Source organism: Cyprinus carpio, chromosome A13, assembly GCF_018340385.1.
Source record: "Cyprinus carpio isolate SPL01 chromosome A13, ASM1834038v1, whole genome shotgun sequence".
NCBI classification, from domain to species: domain Eukaryota; kingdom Metazoa; phylum Chordata; class Actinopteri; order Cypriniformes; family Cyprinidae; genus Cyprinus; species Cyprinus carpio.
The window spans coordinates 11,321,248-11,340,428 of NC_056584.1; the positions used below are offsets into that span (position 1 = coordinate 11,321,248).

The 19,181-nt window shown below is 37.4% G+C and overlaps 1 protein-coding gene across 10 annotated transcripts in view; it reads left to right on the plus strand.

Moving 5' to 3' along the window:
* The window catches only part of LOC109105931 (centrosomal protein of 170 kDa-like), a 40,453-nt gene that overhangs the window by 9,719 nt on the left and 11,553 nt on the right, over window positions 1-19,181 (plus strand). For 8 of the 10 annotated variants that reach the window (XM_042768786.1, XM_042768789.1, XM_042768785.1 and 5 more), the window contains exons 2-9: window positions 3,121-3,262; window positions 5,661-5,750; window positions 9,034-9,112; window positions 9,348-9,406; window positions 9,606-9,777; window positions 11,569-11,706; window positions 13,690-14,148; window positions 17,091-17,632. In XM_042768786.1, the coding sequence (XP_042624720.1) occupies window positions 3,158-3,262; window positions 5,661-5,750; window positions 9,034-9,112; window positions 9,348-9,406; window positions 9,606-9,777; window positions 11,569-11,706; window positions 13,690-14,148; window positions 17,091-17,632 (1,644 nt within the window). In that variant the 5' untranslated portion in view covers window positions 3,121-3,157. Of the gene's footprint in view, window positions 1-3,120; window positions 3,263-5,660; window positions 5,751-9,033; window positions 9,113-9,347; window positions 9,407-9,605; window positions 9,778-11,568; window positions 11,707-12,382; window positions 13,104-13,689; window positions 14,149-17,090; window positions 17,633-19,181 lie in introns of those variants that run through there. The other 2 variants (XM_042768793.1, XM_042768794.1) reach the window with 2 other exon arrangements.

The following is a 19,181-nucleotide window of genomic DNA, read 5'->3' on the forward strand; positions in this document are numbered from 1 at the left end:
ACTTAAATGTATATATTAGTACCTATCGTATACATACCTAAGTGGTACATATTAGTACTTTTTGAGAGGGTACCGCATGAGTGACGGCTTTGTTTTTTTTTTTCTGAAAGTCTATAAGTGTGGTTTTTTTTTTTATTTTTTTATATGGTTCGTTTTGGGTTACGGGTTTTTTTTCAGGTGACAAAAATTGTGTGTAAAACTGGTCCAGTCAGCTTGTGCACTGTATTCCGAGTTTGATTCAAGGCCCAGAAAGGTAGGATGAACATCGTTAAAATAGTCCATGTGACATCAGTGGTTCAACCAGAACTTCTACCTTTTCTGGGCCTTGAGCGTGGAACGTGTTGCTGTCTATGCAGAGTCAGGAAGCTCTCGGATTCATCGGAAGGCCCAACGTGGTAAAAACCTCTTTTAACAATTAGTTGGAAAAAGTCTCAATCAATTTTGTAATTTGTGTTCAAACACAGCAGAATTGCGACAACTGAATCAGTTACCGAACTAAGGTTATTAGCTAATGAAAAGAAATTCTCACAAGTTTAATCTTCAGAATATCTTAATTTGTGTTCCGAAAATTGAACAAAGGTTTTTAGCTAATGAAGTCTTTAATTTCAGAAGCCATACATGTTTGGGTTTATATTATATTCAATGGTTAGCAGTCTTTTAACTGTGATGTGGACTGCGTTTATTTATGGGTCATGATATGAGGTCATGTGGATTAGGGAGGACACTTATACGGTTGTGTCATTATCTGGCTGGAGATCTCATTAGATGGGTGTAGACTTCATGCAGAAATCTTCATATGAGAAACACCAGTCTGAAATGAACAAGTTTTACTATTATGTGTAGTACAGAAAAGCATCCCAGTCTGACACATTTTAGTTGTTCCATATGTTCCTATTGCAACATAGCATATAGATTGAAGCTTATCAAAAATGGGGTTTTCAAGCTTTTCTGCTTAGCTATTCCAGAGTGAATCAGTGCCTTATTTCACTCAGAGATGAATAAGATGACAGAGATTCAGAAATTAGCCGGAGGAAGCAGGAAGAAGCGTTAGCCACACTTCCTGTTCCTTGCAAAAACTCTGTCAACCCAAAACAATCCATCTCTTCAGACACTGAAGTGGGAGGATGCACTCACAGCCAGCTTGGTGAAATCACCCTTTCACCCACTAAAAACACCATATGTCACTTAGTTTGGAAGAAGAGGGGGCGCTTTTAGGGCCACAAAACTGCTTCAGCAGAAAGTGATGTATATTCTTGATATCTTAAGCATGCTTGTGCCACTAAGAAGGTGAAGCTTACTCCAAGAGTAAAGCCGGCAGATTTGCCATCTTGCTTTAAGCTTTTAAATGAAGTATTTCTTTTCTCAAGATTGTCTCGGCAGCCATACAGGGATAGTGATGGGTTTGAAGATTGAGGTCTGTGTCTGTCAGAAATTCATGTGTTTATTAAAAGGTACTGACGACCAACATTTTTCAGCTTCCGAAACACTTTCATGTCTTATTAAGAGAGAGGTTTAAATCGCACCAGATCAGGGCCTCTGCCACGTTGTGCTTATTTCTGAATTCCGTGGGTGGTTGATGGGTATAAAGGTTTTCCTGTGGTGATCAACTAATGCCTGTGTTCCAGAAAAGAGAAAACCCAGCTGCTAGTATTCAGATATTCCTTGCAAGCTGCTCCCAAGATGTAATCTATCTGGGTTGTAAAGGACTTCTCAGAACTTATTCCTGACAGACACATTGTTCCAAACCTATCACAACTATGTTGCTAAATAAAAGTTCTCACAGGAAGAAATTTTAAAAACTTTCTATAAGTATGCAATACTGGCTCTATAGTTTTTTGTTTTTTTTTCCTCTCAAATAATATGCAATATACATTAGAACATTTTGTAGTTAATGTAGTTTTTGTAGTTAAATTGTGTAAATTACATATAATTATTGAGATATATATAAATAATCAAAAATATTACGTTACATATATATTTAAATAAATTGTTTATGTTTCCCCCTTTATTATTAATATTATTATTATTATACAAGATTACAAACATACAAAAAACCTATGCAGTTATTTTTTACTAATATTATTATTATTTAGATTTTCATAGAAAGTGTCTTAAATTATGTAAATTAATAGTATCATATTGCTATTATAATAAATGCATTTCACGCATCTTGGTTTCTCAATCTACTTTGAAACCATAAGTGGACCTTTAGAATTTGTAAGTGGAGGTCAGCTATATTGTATTTCATTGAGTGGATATTATGTTCTAGCTCCTCGAGCAGCATAATCATAGTGCACGCTCAGCAAATATGGGGCCCATATATCAAAACAGCACCCATTATTGGTCAAGATAGCGATGTGCTAATAAAAAGGGCTTTCACAATATCCAAAGTGAAGTAGCCCTAGCTGCTTGTGTGTGCTGTATAATATTAGTCTTGAGGGTCTTCTAGGAGAAACAGTCAAGCGCTCTACTATAATTACAGTTATATAGAGACTTATTATTGTAGGTTGGGTTTTTTGTTTGTTTGTTTATCAGTCTGTATCTGTTTGAGGTTGTACATTGCTGTAAATAATTTATAAACTACACAACCCACAACCATATTTTGTAAAAAAAAATAAAAAAATAAAGGAGTTGCATAGGGTCACCTAGAAGAGGCATGCTGGTGTGTATTTCAGGAGGATACATTCAATTCCTCTTCCCAGACCATTTGCAGCTGTAGCTCAGAGCAGCTGAATGTGACCTCCTTTTCATAAAAAGGGGGAAAAAAAATCTCAGAGCCCAGGAGGGTGTGCAGCCAAGTTGCCTACATCACTTCCTGCCGCATCTGGCAATGATCATAGGCAGAGAGGGAGGAGGGAAGTGTCCCAGGCATCTGTAGTCAGCATGCAGCAGATCTCAGCGCGGTCTAACGGATCTCCCTTTCTGTCTCTCTCCACCCACATTCCACTGTCGGTTCAAATATAAACATCTCAGTGGGACGGACATGATCTCTTTATAAAAGTGCACTTTTTTTTTTAAATAGGACGTATGTTTTGTAAAAGTTGAATAAAAGTTAATGTTGAGTGAGAAATGGGATGTCGCTGATATAGAACGTTTTTCTTGTCTTTATCTGTCCATCAGGATGACGTAGGGACTGGGGCTGGAGGAGAGTGCAGAGATGAGCCTCACGTCTTGGTTCCTCGTGAGCAGCGGGGGTACACGGCACCGCCTGCCCCGTGAGATGATCTTTGTGGGCCGTGATGACTGCGAGCTTATGCTACAGGTCAGGAAGGGTGTTTCTCAATTTTATTTTGAATCAAAACATAATAAAAATCTTGTTCTTTTTTTGATATAAAGCTGAAATAAATAAAATAAAAGTATAAATATTAGATCAAATACAAAATTAGAAGTGTTGCCATGTCAACTTGCTGAAATAAAATAAGCTGAAGTACTAAAATTACTAAAACAAATAAAAATATTAAAAATATATTTTTTAAAAAATAATAAAATGATAGCCACAAACAATTATTAAAATGAAAACTGAAAGTCTAACAATAAAAGCTAATTCAAAATAATATTAATATATATTTACTGTAATACTACTCTGATGCTTTTATGAAAATGCTGTTAAATCAAAAGTCTCTGTTTAGGTGAAGTGAGTAATTTTTGTACTATTGTCATGACCCAGTGAATTGGCAAAAGAATGACTGTTTTCAAACATGTAGTCCTGTCTCAAACTTAAAATATTTATCATGATTTCCACAAAAGTTTTAAGCAGCACAACTGTTTTCAACACTGATAATAATAAGAAATGTTCCTTTAATAAATTATATTTTAAATACAGTTGTTTTAAAGTGTAAACATATTTAACATATTTCTGTTTTGACTATATTTTTGAATAAAAAAAATATTTTTGAATGCAGCCTTAGTAAGCATAAAAGACTTCATTCAAAACCTCAAAAAAAAAAAAAGCAACCCCACACCTTTTTAACTGTAGTGTATTTCACAAGCTTTCTGTTATGATCTTAGGAAGGATGGAGAAAGAAAAATCCATGCCCTGGAGGAAAGTTGTGTTCCAGCTAAGTGGCATGACTGTTACTATCGACCACAGCATCAGTATACACGTGTTAGTCATGCAACTTTATTAATAGAAAGTGGGGCGAACAGCTCATGGGGTACTTTTAGATGTACTACAGGGCTGAACTACAGGAGCATAGACTGTAATGCCAAAAACTGAGGGAGAGAGTGCCAGTCATGTCATTAGAGAGCTGAGTCCAACCCCAAAACAAACTTGACATATCACGACACAAACGCAGATGTAATATCAGCCACTTAAAGGAAAGCTGTATACTGTGTATCTCATAGAATCATTAGCAACCGCACAAAACACCCAAGCAACCGCATAACAATATGCTGAAACCTCTCACAAGACCTTAGTAACTACATAGCAAGCTTAAGTTGAAATGGTCTTCTAAATAGAAACATTTTGTTCAGAAGTCTTTAATGGAAATTAAATCTTTGCACCTCAAAGCAATAACAAAAAGCCTTTTCTCAAATCTATATTACTGGTACATAATGAGTACAGGATAGCTGTACTATGCTCATAGACCAGCCTTTAAAATCGTGAATATATGGATCTGTTTCTAGTGTTCAAATACTAGTCTCTGGTAGACATAAACATAGGCTTTGTTTAGTTAGGAAACCCCCTTTTCCCTCTTTGACCACTCCATGTTTGGTTCGGGCATAAATCAAACTCAGTCTGGTCATATGATTGTGTTACAATACGTTCAGTGGTCACATGGTTTGTCTCAAAATAGATTGGTAATGTATTAGATTCCTTATCACTGAACTGCGGATGAGGTGACTTTTAAAGTATAGCCACCATGCTCACGCACATGCTTGCGCTCATTTTAGGTGCTTTATTATCAGCACATGCAAGTTTTACACCTTAAACTTCTGCATTTGCATTCATTTGCTCATTTTAATGTTTATTTCATGAGCAACTTGTCATTAATAAGTCTGCAAGTGTTGTTGGAAGTTGGCCTTTCCTCTGCTATCAATGCATTGTTTAAATGAAGATACAGTACCTGAAAATCCATACATACTGGAGTCCATACATACTGGAAAAATAATTAAATAATAAATGTATAGCCTGAATGCACTATAAGTCGCTTTGGATAAAAGCGTCTGCTAAATGGATAAATGTAAATGTAAAAATGTAAAATTATATAATTTTAACATTTAGCATTAAACATTTTCCATTATTTGTTAGCAAAATCCAGTCATTTCAATAGGAATCCACTCGATCTGGAATTTTGCACGAGTTAGTAGATTTCCCCACACAGATTTCGCAACGTCTTCAATTGTTTAATTTTGTTTGAAAGTTACTTCTGTTTGAGCTGTGCTTCATACATGTTTTTGACAGTAGACAATGGACCTTTTTTGTTCAGGAATTTTCACTAATGTGACTTAAGCTTGAGCTCACATCTTCGATACTTGAATAAGAGATTGTTTCTCATCAGATGTTTGTCAGTTTAGGTATGTTGCACGTAAGATATGTCAACTTCAAATTCTGTCATTGCTATGACAGCTTCCAAAAATAACCAATCCATGAAGTGATAATGCCCAGCAAAAACTGTCTCTGGTTCGTAACTTTTGCTTTCATTTGTGTGTGATTGCAGTCTCGCAGTGTAGATAAGCAGCACGCTGTCATCAACTATGAGTCCAGCAGTGATGAGCACAAAGTGAAGGATCTGGGAAGCCTGAATGGGGTGAGTAAGAGGGAAAATAATGGAGTGGTGCATTTCTGATAAATGAATGGCACTAATTCTAATTCTAAAGAAAATTGTACATAAAACACAATATTTATATATTTGTGACGAGTGGATTTATACTGCTTGCTTATAACAATAATAAATTATACATAGATGAAGTTTTACCAGTGACCAGGCCACCATTTTTCTACATAATAGTCTTTCTATGTAACGTGTCACTTGTATTACTTTACAGTCTTTCCTACGTATTAAAATAATTCCTGTTCAAATCAATCATGTCCATTTACTTATATAGTGTGTTAGTGTGTAATATGCAAGATAATGTATAGTCAGTCAGTCATTACTGTAAAAAACAAAGGCTATGTTCTTTAACATTTGATTTTTCATTTCTATTTTATGTATATTCAGCCTCTTATTGCCCTTGTTTATTTTAAATGAAAACCTCCCTCTTCATACTTGGTTATTTACAATGTGGTAACTCGAAACCTTAAAAGAGATGCTCCAATACAAAATGTAAATTTTTTGTCATTAATAACTTACCCCCATGTCATTCCAAACTTGTAAAAGCTTTGTTCATCTTCCGAACACAATTTAAGATATTTTGGATGAAAACCAGGAGGCTTGTGACTGTCCCGTTGGCTGCTAAGTAAAATACACTGTCAAGGTCCAGAAAAGTATGAAAGACATCCTCAGAATACAGAATAGTCCATCTGCCATCAGTGGACACAGCTCTTCTGTGTCAACCGCGCTGCATGGATGCGTTGTTTTCATTCAAAGCATAAAACACGTAGAAAACATATCCTTGTGTCGCGGCTGACACAGAAGAGCGTACGCTGCTTGCGTTCAGTGGATATTCTCCAAAATGCCACTACGGTGATGCGGAGAGACACAGAGGAGACAAATTGTTGATTCAAGTCTTTTTTTTTTCGCATACAAAAAGTATTATCGTCACTTCATAAAATTCAGATTGAACCACTGATGGCAGATGGACTATTCTGACGATGTCTTTCATGCTTTTCTGGACCTTGACAGTGTTATTTACTTGGCAGTCTATGGGACAGTCACAAGCCTCCCAGTTTTCATCCAAAATATCTTAAATTGTGTCCCGAAGACGAACAAAGCTTTTACGGGTTTGGAACGACATGGGGGTAAGTGATTAATGACAAAAAATTCATTTTGGGGTGGAGTAACCCTTTAAAGTTGTAATATATTGAGGTGCAACCTGCTTTTCCTGAGTCTGTATCATGTGTTTGTGTTGGATTATGTCCGTCTGTTTGTGGTCAGTAACTCTATGACTAAATGAGAACTCATGGGGCGGCTCACACAAATTACAACCTCATCCTGTTGAGTCATTCTTAAGAATTCCTCTTCCTGTCGTGCTTTGGCAGGAAATTACTATAATAGCATGTGCAGCATATTATTCACTTTTTTTTTTTTTTTTTTAGCAGTTTCAGTGCCGTTTATACTTCTCATGTTGACTAGGAATCAGTTTTCACCACAACTCCACACAACAAGTTCAGACATCATATGAAACTACTGTATTCCTGTAGTTTAAGTTGTTGAATAAAGGGAAATAACTTGCAGTCAGCCACTGAAGAGCCTGCACAAATTCCCCAGTGGTGACCCCACATTCCAGCACAATAACTTAAGGTCTTTGGAAATTGTTGTATGACAAAGGAGGAGATTGATTCAGCTTTTCAAGGGAAATTTTAAACTTGAATGCTCTAGAAAGTGCTTTGTCAGTATGATTTGCTCCCCTTCTTTGTTGAGCTTTGCAAGGAAGTGGCTGATATTTGAGACCGAGCAGACCTTACAGCACATTATTATCACCCTCAATGTTTCAGAGTTTGTAATGTGGCTCTCCCTGTAGTGATTTGTTTAGAGGGATCTGTAAACCATTTGTGCACTGAACTTTTGAAGTTGAACTCGATAAACATGGAAAGTCTTGCTGCCTTAATGAATGGCAGGCTAATGGAGCATAGTGTGTGTATGGTGCTCCTCAAGTATAGGTACAGTCTGATGGAGATTATCAGATCAAGGAGATTTTAAGATTAAACCATAAGCATGTTGTTATAACTCAATGTCTAAGACTATTAAGTGGATTTTTTAAAAAGCCTAGATTTAAGTGATTTTGACTTGTTGATCTGTCTAATTTTTTGATACTTCAGGAAAGCAAAGCCTTTTGTTTTGTATGTTGTTTTTGTATTTATTATTATTATTAGGGGTTCAAGCACATAGCACTGAAACACTATTGTAATAGTTAGAATGGCCAAGGATCAGCAATCTCCGCGTAAAACTGATCGTAAGTCATAGAGACTTGAAACATAGAGGGATGGTAGTTCTCACAACCTTTACAACGTCACCAAGGTTCACCCCAACCGGCCTGACGGGGGCGCTACAGTGATCAAAAGTCCAAATTTCTCATAACTCCTAAACTATTAGTCGCAGGCTCAAGTGCCTTATGTCTTTAAAATCCTTGGCTCACGAGAGGCGATCAAAACGACAAAACGGATTCGATTCATCACCTGAAATTTTGGGGTATTTTGAATTTTTTGAAAAGCTTACTTTTGCAAACTAGTCCTAGGTTTTTGCCTGATCGGAACAAAACAAGTGCAGAAAGAATCTATGGAGAGTGAATATCAAAAATTATCAAAAAAATAGTTCATCAATCGCACAGGGATGCCAACATGTTTGAAAGGGGCAGGGCAGCTTTTACTAAAATGACTTTAACTTTTGAACGGAATGAGATATCTTCGCCAAACTCAGAACACTCATGTAGGAGCTCAATCTGAGGTCACATGAAAAAAATCACAGAGCTTAGCAACTTGGTGATGTATACTTGGTGGTGTATAAGATGGTTAAAGAATTGATTTAAGTACACAAAATATGGCTATAACTACACAACCATTTGTCTGACCAACACTGAAGACATTACAAACTTTGTTGCTGTATTAAATACCTCATGAAATCAAATTTAGTGCTTTTGTATGTAACTAATTAGCTCTTGGTTATTTTTTTAAAAAGGGGAATTATCTTGAACTTGAATTTGTTAAGCTAATTTACCGGGTCTAAATTCTGTATATAAAACAGTACCTTCATATCCATCCATTCCACAAAACACTTGGCCTATGTAAGGTACAGTACATATGGTGAATTAGAAATTAACTTCTTTGTCTGTGATTTTAAATTTATATTTTAACATTTTATCAACATATTTGGACCAGTGTAAGTTGAGCCCACTAAAATGTGAATTTAATTTGACTTTTTTTTTTTTTCTCAGACGTTTGTGAATGATGTCAGAATCCAGGAACAGATGTACATCACTTTAAAGATTGATGACAAACTGCGGTTTGGATATGATATCCTTGAATGCACTTGTCTTCAGATATTCTTCTGAAAGCCTTTAAGATTTAGTGTTAACTTAGTATTTCAAAGTCCGTATGTGTATCTGTATGTGATTTGTTGGAATTGAATTTGTTTACACTCATAATTTTGGAAGATTTATGTGTATGTGCATGACAAAGAAAAGTAGAAGTAGAACTAGAACTAGACTTGTTGGTTACATATTTTGAGCTCTTCCTTAACCTGACTCACATACTAACCTGTTCACTGTGGTGCGAGGACAGCTACATGTGCCAGAGGAGGCTCTGAAGGTAAAACAACCACTACGTCTCTGAATTAATATAGTTTGTTAATATACTGGTTCATCAAGATGTTTGCATTTATATTGCACTAGAATTGCACTTGCAGATCTTATGTATTTATTTTTTTATTTATTTTTTATCTTCCTGAAGTAATGCTTGATGACAGGTTTCTAGCACTTACTGTGTTCTTTTCCCTGCTTTCTGTCAGCATGAGAAGTTCACCAGCCTACTTCAACTGGGCAAGAAGCCCACCTGCGCAGAGCCCTTAAAAACCCCCAAGTCTTCTCCAGACAAAGCCAAAGTGAGCAAACCCACAGAGCCCAATGCTGACACAGCAGTCAAACCTGCAGAGCCTAACAAAGGAGATGACAAGATGCCAGGTAAAAAAAAAAAAACCTTGATGATGTCAGGGTAGAAGTAATGCACAATTGTATTTGTGTCTGAAGATTTCAAACCACTTTGTAGATTATGCAAAACAATGTGTCATCTTTAAATAATGTGAGTGAAAATGGTAAGTAATACCATTGCTGTGCCCCACCTGACTAATCCATTTTCCCTTTTTAGCAGAGCAAGGTGACATAAATGATCATGGTCTATTTTTATCAAAGCACTGACTAGTAACAGTTGTAAGTGACCTTGTGTCATCTCATCTGATGTCAAACACCAGGGCAGGATTCAGAAAACCATTAATTTTCCTCACACTGTAGCAACTTGTGACACAAACATGTGACAGTTGTGAAAGAGAAAAACGGCCCTTTGGCTAAAGAGAAGATTGCATCTGATATTTTTCCTGTAATTGAAAATGGAAAAAAGCTTGTCACAAATGGAAAATTAAGGATGATGTGGTCAACTCTTAATGGCTAGCACAGTTCCATTGATTTCACATTTAAAGGTCACACTATTTGTGCATGAATGATAACTCAAATTAGAGAGCTGCTCTGTTCATTTTAATCGCATAGACTTACATTGGCAGAGTAATATCTAGGTTTAGAATATGAGAGAATATAAGTGGGATGGGCTCTTTTGATTTAGACACCTAGCACCATGCTAAAAACCACTGAAAACACCATAGCGACCCCAAAGCAACACCCTAGTAACCACCCACAAGTATGATGGTGACATCTCAGTTAGGCAACACTCATTTTTCTTAAAGAGTATGTAAAGATGAATTATAAAATGGATTGTTTTGGTCCTTAATTATGATTAACTGAGCTGCGTTCATGCTGTTGTAAAATACTCTATAAACACACGTGACCTTGTTACTCTGCTGTGTCTGCTGAACCTTGCTGAAGAACTACATTGCTTGGTGAAATAATTAGTGTTTGTAATCAATAAATTACTACATTTTTATTGCTGTGTGTTTTTTGTTTTTTATCAAACCTTGCCAGGTATATGTTGTTATATGTAATGCCATGAGCAACAACGCCCCTTATTAGCTGTTCTAAAATCACTGTAAACCACAGATTCATGGGGCTTATTGCTTTATTTGAGACTTTAACGCATCTTAACACATGTATTTTTGTGTTGCGCTACATAATTAGAACTATGGTTCAGCCCTGTAGTGAAGTGCTGGGTATTTAATAATAGGGAAGGGAACAGCCCTACGCTCATGCCTCTGTTTTCCAGCCATCAGCGTGTCAAGGGTGGGTAGCGTTTAACATTCACTCTTATCTCACTGCCACCTGGTTATTTCATCCTGCTAATCGTCAGGCTCGTCCAAAATTCCCCTGGCCCCCGGCTGGTAAAGTTACATGATGCATCTGTGTGCAGCACATGAAGAAACTACTGATTTCTGTAGAGAATCAAACCAACCTGAATCAGTAACATCGAAAGCATTCCCCCACAATTTACTTGAATTAAGACTGTACAAATGGCAAATATTTAAAAAAGAAACTGTTAGTTTCTACACTATGAAATTAAGGTTTAATTTTCAGCTGCAGGCTGAAATCCTTTGGCAATTGCATCATGTACATAGATAAGTCTGATAGTCTGTTAAAGGGATAGTTCACCCAAAAATAAAAGCTGTATTAAATTCAGAGAGGAAACAGCACATAATATCAGAGGAAAGGACAGTAAATACATACATAGCTACATGTTCGTAGTGTTTATACCTCATGTACATAAACTCTCATGCTCTTAATAGCAAAGTAATTTCTTTATTTCTATAACAGGTGATATTGCTGCCTTGCACAGGGGAACCCCACTGTATGGACAGCCGTCTTGGTGGGGTGATGGGGATGCAGATGATGAAAATTCCTTTAAACAAGAGAATAAAATATCTGGAAAGAAGCAGGAGAACAGCGGGACAGGTAAGATATCCCAAAATCCTTTTAAACACTCAAAAGTGTCATTTTTTTTTTATACAAACTGCTTAATTATACAGTCACATGAAGATTCTTATTAACACATTTTGAGCAGATCCGAACCAGATAGAGGACAGTTGTGAAGAGAATGAAAAGTTTGAATTGTTTGCTGTTTAATCCAGGAAAAAAAAAAAAAAAACTGGTGTGCAATTTGCTTCTGATTGAAGCTGGCATGTTCAGTGTACTTTGATCTAGCAGTCTGGAATCTCATTAACTTGCTCCGTATAGGAGTAATGGGATTGTAGATTACCCAGGCTTTGCCACAGCAGGACGTCAAACATTTGTTACAGACACTAAACCAGACAAGTATACTCAAAATAGTCTTTTGATACAGCAAGAAAAACATATTGTGTGCTTAATATGGCATCTTTTGATACAGCAAGAAAAACATATTTTGAATTTTTTTATACCAGTTTGCATTTTTTGAAGTCAGACTATCAGGCGTAGATCATGTAATTTACCTCGTAATGCGTGAAGTGTGATTTATCTTTCAAATATTCTATTATATATTGAGTCATGTATACTGGAACAGAGAGTTTACGCACTGTAACCTACTGTAGCTTGATTATAACTGTACATCTAAATGTACTGAATAAATGCTACATTTCTGGATTATGAACATGTTTATGTACAGTACATAACAACAGCTATTAGACAAAAATAACTATAAACATGAGGTTTTTAGGTTTCTTTCTTTATAATATGTGCCGCTTTTATCGTTGACTCAAGAATAGAGCATCAAAGCCCAGAGATCTTACTCGTGCCCTTGAGCCCTCTTAATTTAATTCACTCAAAACAGCACTGTCACTGTTCAGAGATGCAAAATCTGCTCCCAGAAGAAGCCTTGTTTCTTTCTGAGGGAATGTTGGGTAAATATATCTCTGAGGATTAGTGCTGGCACACTCAGGGGCATTGTTTAACAAAACCTTACAGTGTTACTCAGAAAAAGAGTACAGACTTAGATTCAAAAGACGGCAGAGTTGGCAGGAGCTCAAAATGAATCAGCATTATTTGTTTCAGCATTATAAACCTCAGCGCTGCCACAGAGTGAGAGAAAATCAGTCAAGCAAAGTCCACCACATCAAAGTGCCAACACCTCCCAAGGCTATTTTAGGCAGCAGTCAAGGCTGGTTTTTCGATGGCAGGGACTCACAGGCCAATGTAGGGAAAGAGGAAGAGAATGTAAAGGGAGCCGTCTCCCTTAAGAAGTGAATACAGTAGGTTGATTTGTAGACAGGCCCAGCCCCCTCTATCTCCATTGTCAGTGTCACAGAGGCGTGTTTGCTTTCTTTTCTGTGACACCAGTGCCGCTTGTCACAGAGGCACCCACACATGCTAGATTTGTAAGTATTTACAGTATTTAAGTTTTTGTACTTTATTAAACATAGTAAGTCTTATGTTAACTTTTTAGTAGAGGCTCAGATTTACATACAAAGCCTTGTGCCTCACATGAACTGATTTGAGATATATTGTCAAAAGTTCTGCTAAGCAGAGGTGATATCTGTTTAGTAGTAAAAAAAAAACAAAAAAGAAAAGGAGTTAAGTGGAATTCTAATAGTAGTTAGTGCTTTTGTTGTATTTTGTTGCTGACGGTTAATAATCTTATAAGTCGGTCTTATAAGTATCTCTTTATATAAAGGCTTAGAAGAGGAAGTGCAAAAGTATCTTTAAAAATAGGAAGTTTCAGCTGCGCTCTGATAGGTTGTGCTGTGCAGGGGATTAACTAGAAATGACTTTTGGTACATTACATTTACAAAGTAACTGGAAATTTAAGGAGAACTCAGTCTGATTCAGATGCATTACTGATGATGTCATGATGACATCATATTTGGAAAATGTTGCTGTGCCTGTAAATGTTGATTTTGTGCTGGCGACCCTTAACTCATAAATGGTGATCCTTATTATTCTTATTTTTTTGTGACCCCACAGAGAGCAAAGAGACCAAGCGAGGTGATAAATCAAAGGAAAATGGTCTGGGGCCTGTAGGCGCTGAGCCCAGCTACTTTGAGATTCCCAGCAAGGAGGGACAAATGGCACAGAACAGCATCCATGAGATCCCAACAAAGGACACTGAGGGCACTGGGGCTGCAAAATCAGCCACGGGCAATGCTGGCGCACAGGCCAACACCTCATTCACCATTGAGTTTGATGATACTTCCCCAGGCAAGGTCACCATTAAAGATCATGTGTCTCGTCCACGACCAAAAAAATCACCTCACATTGGCGGTAAAGACCTCAGCACCCTGCAGGCAGCCATCATGGCCTCTGAGAGCAAGGTGGCTGACTGGCTTGCCCAGAATGACCCTCCTCTTGTGAGGCGTGAGTCCACAGAAGAGGACAGTAAGAGCATCAAGAGTGATGTGCCGGTTCACTTCAAGAGACTTAAAGGTACGCCATTAAACATACATTTATTCATTAAGCAGGTGCTTTTATGAAAGCAACTTAATAAATGAGAATAATACAAGGAGAATTAATAAACCCAAGGGAGAATGCAATACATGTAGTGCTACCATAGCAAATTGTATAGCAAATTCAGCTAGAGCTGAAGTGTAAGTGCAAAAAGGTTTGTTTGTTCCTGGTTTAAAGGAGCTGTGCACCTAAAAGTTAATATTACATAAATATTTTCTTCGCCCTTGTGTCATTTCAAACCCATATTTTCCTGTGGAACACAAAAGTATAATTTTTTGAAGAAACAAAGCAATAGTTCATAAGGACCAAGGACTGTCAATGTCCAAAATAAGGAGCAAAAAAAAAAAAAAAAGGATTTCTTTGGATTTCCCACAGCTGTTAAAGGGATTCAATAACGATGACATCAGATTATACTAACCTCTGCAACCAGCCAGTATAAATGGATTGTATAGCATCAGCTGAATTTCCCATTCCAGAGGATTAGCTGCCACCTAGCACTTTTAAAACCCTTTTTTCTTGCACCCACTCACAGAGCTTAGCAAAGAATGCTGTTAACGCTCTACTTTTTCCTTACGCTCTCCTTAAGGAGCCATTTCTCTAACTGTAGCAGAACTGCTTCGATTCTATTGATCCGTTCTATTGATTAGTCTGCGTGGTGGTTTAGCCAGGCTTTGAGATCTACGTTTGTACAAGATCTGATTCCATAAACAAAATGATCTTATCTATGGATCACCTGGGATGCTTCCTTCTCGTAGGACTATTCATTGTAAAAACTGCCACATGCTGCTTTGGAAGAGGAAAGCCCACTCTGCTCGCCATCGTGTGATTCTGTAAGGAAATGTGTGCTCATTTATGAGGAGTGTGTGGTTTGCAGGCAAGGGGCGCTGACAGCAAATCCACGTGTGAGCTCTAAGCAGGACTGATTATTGGTGAAGGCTGGTAGACTATGCGGTCTGTCCAGTCTCAGGCGTGGTTCTTTTTTTAGTGCTTGTGTTTGCAGTAGTCTTTTGGAAACCGTGTTAGTGCTGTTTGTTTTGTTGGGTGAGATCTGAGAACTGGTGAGTTGGATTGTTGTTTCGATTGTCCACTGGTGAGTTGGATTTATGTTATGATCATTTGAGGGCTTCTTTCTTGTGTGAGGTGGGAAAATAACATACTGAAAGAGAAGAAAGAAACTAGAAAGAGAAACTGAGACCTAAATGTTATCTCTCAGCAGAGTTATAATAGTTTTTCATTTTATTTTTTATTTTTTTTGTTTGTTTGTTTGTTTGTTTTCAAGTTTCAGTTGAGTTATTTTTAATGATGTTGTTGAAATTGTTTTCATTCAGTTTTGACATTCATTTAAAAAAAAAAAAACTGTATAGTAACAGTATAGTTTTCCATTGCACCATACTCAACATATTATATTTTTCAAAGTTATACATTTTAAGTTTGAAAGTTATTTATATTTCAAATACAGTTTAGTTTGAGGCCATTTGTAGAACTAATTTTCATCATTTTTTTTTTCAACATTTAAGCTGCACCATTATTTGTTGTACCACTTCCCTGCATTCTAGTACATTATTATGGTGTAATTGATTTCGGATTTACCCGCCCTTTAACGTCACTTATAGAAAGCTATTGTTGTGTTGTATATTGATCAGATGACCCTTCCTGTCCAATTAAATACACAGTCTGAAGTCAGGATTGGAAGGTTAATTAAATCAGACCATCCAGTATTGATTGAAACTACGAGAATATGAAAATCTCTAAGTCTCTTTAGGTTTTGTCTAGTTCTATTTCAATATAAAATGTAATTTATTCCTTTGATGCGATACTGAATTTTCAGCATCATTACTCCCGTCTTCAGTGTCACATGACCCTTCAGAAATCATTCTAACATGCTGATTTGGTGCTCAGGAAACATTTCTTATTATTTATATCAATGTTGAAAACAGTTTTGCTGCATTTTTAGGTTTCTTTGATGAATGCAAAGTTCAGAAGAATGGCATTTGTTCCAATTAGAATTATTTTTTATAACATTATAAAAGTATTTACTTTCACCTAGTTAATGTGTCCATGATGCATAAAAGTCCTAAACTGACTGAAATCCTACTGACTGAAACTTTTGAACAGTAGTTTACATTATACAGAGCTTGAACTTAGGGATGGGCGATATATCGCATGTGATTGTCACGCGCATTTCGTCAGTAAAGCCGGTTCCCTGACAAGCTACGATAATGAACGCGATATTGCATAGCTTGTCAGTGATCTACGGCTCTGTATATTCAATGCCGCTCCATTTGAAAGCAGGTGATGGCGATTTAGCGGTAATCACGGAACTGGCTTTACTGACGAAATGCGTGTGACAATCACATGCGATATATCGCCCAGCCCTACTTGAACTAGAGGCAGTGAAACAATTCTAAAAGTGAATTCCTGTATTTGTATCGTTTAATATGCGTGTTTGTTTACTTGGTGTTATTGGACTAGTTAGAGTAAATGCAGTCTGACTCATGGAGGGCTGGTGGGGCCAGCTCTCCTCATTCAAAGAACATGCTGTGCGATGCAGAAGAGCTGCTTTGTTTCACAGTTTGTGCGTGAAAGACCACTGTTGGAGTGCTGTAGTTGCTTCTCCCAGTCTCACAGAACAGAGGCTGTCACTTCTGACTGCATGCTGCTTCCTCAGCCGACCAAGCTGAAGAATAGACGACCCCCTCCTCCACTTCTTATTTCCTCGCCTTTTCTTTCCTGTGCTCTTAGTTAGCGTCTAGAGACTTAACCGGTTTTGTAGTCCACTGTAATGCCTCAGGGTGAATCGTATGGGGGATTTGTGTTAGCCCTGGTTAGGTTTGCATCTGAAGTTGCACGCTTGGTTGAAAGCACTGGCCTGTTCTGTGTTCAAATTTGCCATAATCCATCAAAACAATCTTCCGTTACAGGCAGTAAACACGAGGATGGCACGCAAAGCGATTCCGAAAACGGCTTTGGATTGCGATTTGGCAGCAAACGCCATGCAGCACTGGAGGAGCGCCTGAGAGCCGCAGGAGTGGGCCGGGTCAAAACAGAGGGGTCGTCTTCTGTGAGTCGCACAGCCTTCATGATCGAGTTCTATGACGAGGATAACCCTCGCAAACGGCGCTCCTACTCATTTTCACAGACCGCACCGCTGCTCGGAGGCGTGGCAGGGGAGGGACTTTGCCCTGCACCACCCTCACGTCCTAAGGTCGTCGCCACGGCAGCGGACGGCAGCAAGGGCATGTCATCGTCCATAGCGGCAGTCGCCCCCACGGCTGCTCGACTTCTGCTCAGGCAGAAATCGGAGGAGCCAAAAGGGGTGCAGAGCCCTGCCCCTACCGGTCAACCCAGTCCCACAGATGAGGCTCAGAAACAAGACGATGACCAGAGCGACAAGGGAACATACACCATTGAACTGGATAAAAGCAATGCTGAGGAAGAGGAGGCACGCAGAATGATCGATAAGGTATGAAAACTACCCATAGCCCTGGTTGATTATCATAATGAATGTGAAATATTGTCATTATGGTGTTGTATAATGGGTAAAGCCAAACCATGATGTGTCACCATTGTGTCTGAACTACTGACAGTATTATTAGCAATACTGAATTAAATCAAATGCTTTATTAATGAATGAATGTTCTGGTGATATTATCAGGCAGGAGATGGGAATGATTTGTGTCTCAAAGGGATAGTTCACCTAAAAATAAAAATTCTCACCCTATGAGTCCCCATTGATTACATGATATGTTTTTGCATACTGTGGAAGTCAATGCGGGCCGACAACTGTTTGGTTACCAGCATTCTTCAAAGTATCTTCTTTTGTGTTCAGCAGAAGAAAAAAAATTCATACAAGTTTGGAATAACTTGAGGGTGAGTAAATAATGACAGAATTAAAATTTTGGGTGAACTATCAATTTAATGGGCAGTTTTGCAGTTGTGTTTAAATATTGTCTGACAGATAAGTATATGGACATGTTTCTTTTTGTTAAACACTGACTTGGTTTGTGGAGGACGGTGGTTCACTGTCATCAAACCTCATCACTCACACAAGACTCACAGATTAATGTGGGAGTCACTTCCCTTTGTGAGCAGTGGAAGAACAAAAATAAAAATAGATAGCACTAAGGCTAAAATTGTGTGCAAACAATATTTGAATTGAGTCTGGCTTTATTAAATGCATACGTTTAATACTCTGGGTTATAAATTAGATGTCAGAATGTCTAAGGAATGTCAATGTAGGCTTACAAGCACTTTAATGATCCTCAACATGCTCTCTTGAGTTGTATTTGTCCTGGAAATGTGTCTCTGAACATCAAGCAGTTTGAGTGCATCTTGCTGTGAAGCTCTCTAATGGCTTTATAACGGCTCTCATGTGGCCAACCAATCAACTCCTCCTTTATTCTTTTTATCTTCAGGGAGTTTTAAAGCTTTGCCGTTTAATGCACGTCTGTGTGCTGTTACTTATGGAGTGTTTATGAATGTTCATGCATTTGTTTCTAAAATACAATTAAAAACATAAGAATATTGCACATTTGGTTGTTTTCAGCTGTAAATGATAGGTGAATAAAAACTGCATATATATATATATATATATATAATATATATGCAATATATAAAAATAAAAATCTGGTGATTTTTAAGTACACATCTCGATATTTACACTACTGTTCAAAAGTTTGGGGTTGGTAAGATTTTTAAATGTTTTTTCAGAGAAGGAGTTTATGCTCACCAAGACTGCATTTATTTGCTCAAAAATACAGTTAACAGTAATATTTTGAAGTATTATTACAATTAAGTTAACTGTTTTCTATTTGAATATATTTTAAAATGTAATTCATTCCTGTGATTAAAGCTGGATTTACTCAAGCAGTCATTACTCCAGGCTTCAGTATCACATGATTCTTCAGAAATCATTCTAATTTGACGATTTGCTACTTAAGAAACGTTTCTTATTAGCCTGAATGCACTGTAAGTCGCTTTGGATAAAAGCGTCTGCTAAATGCATAAATTTA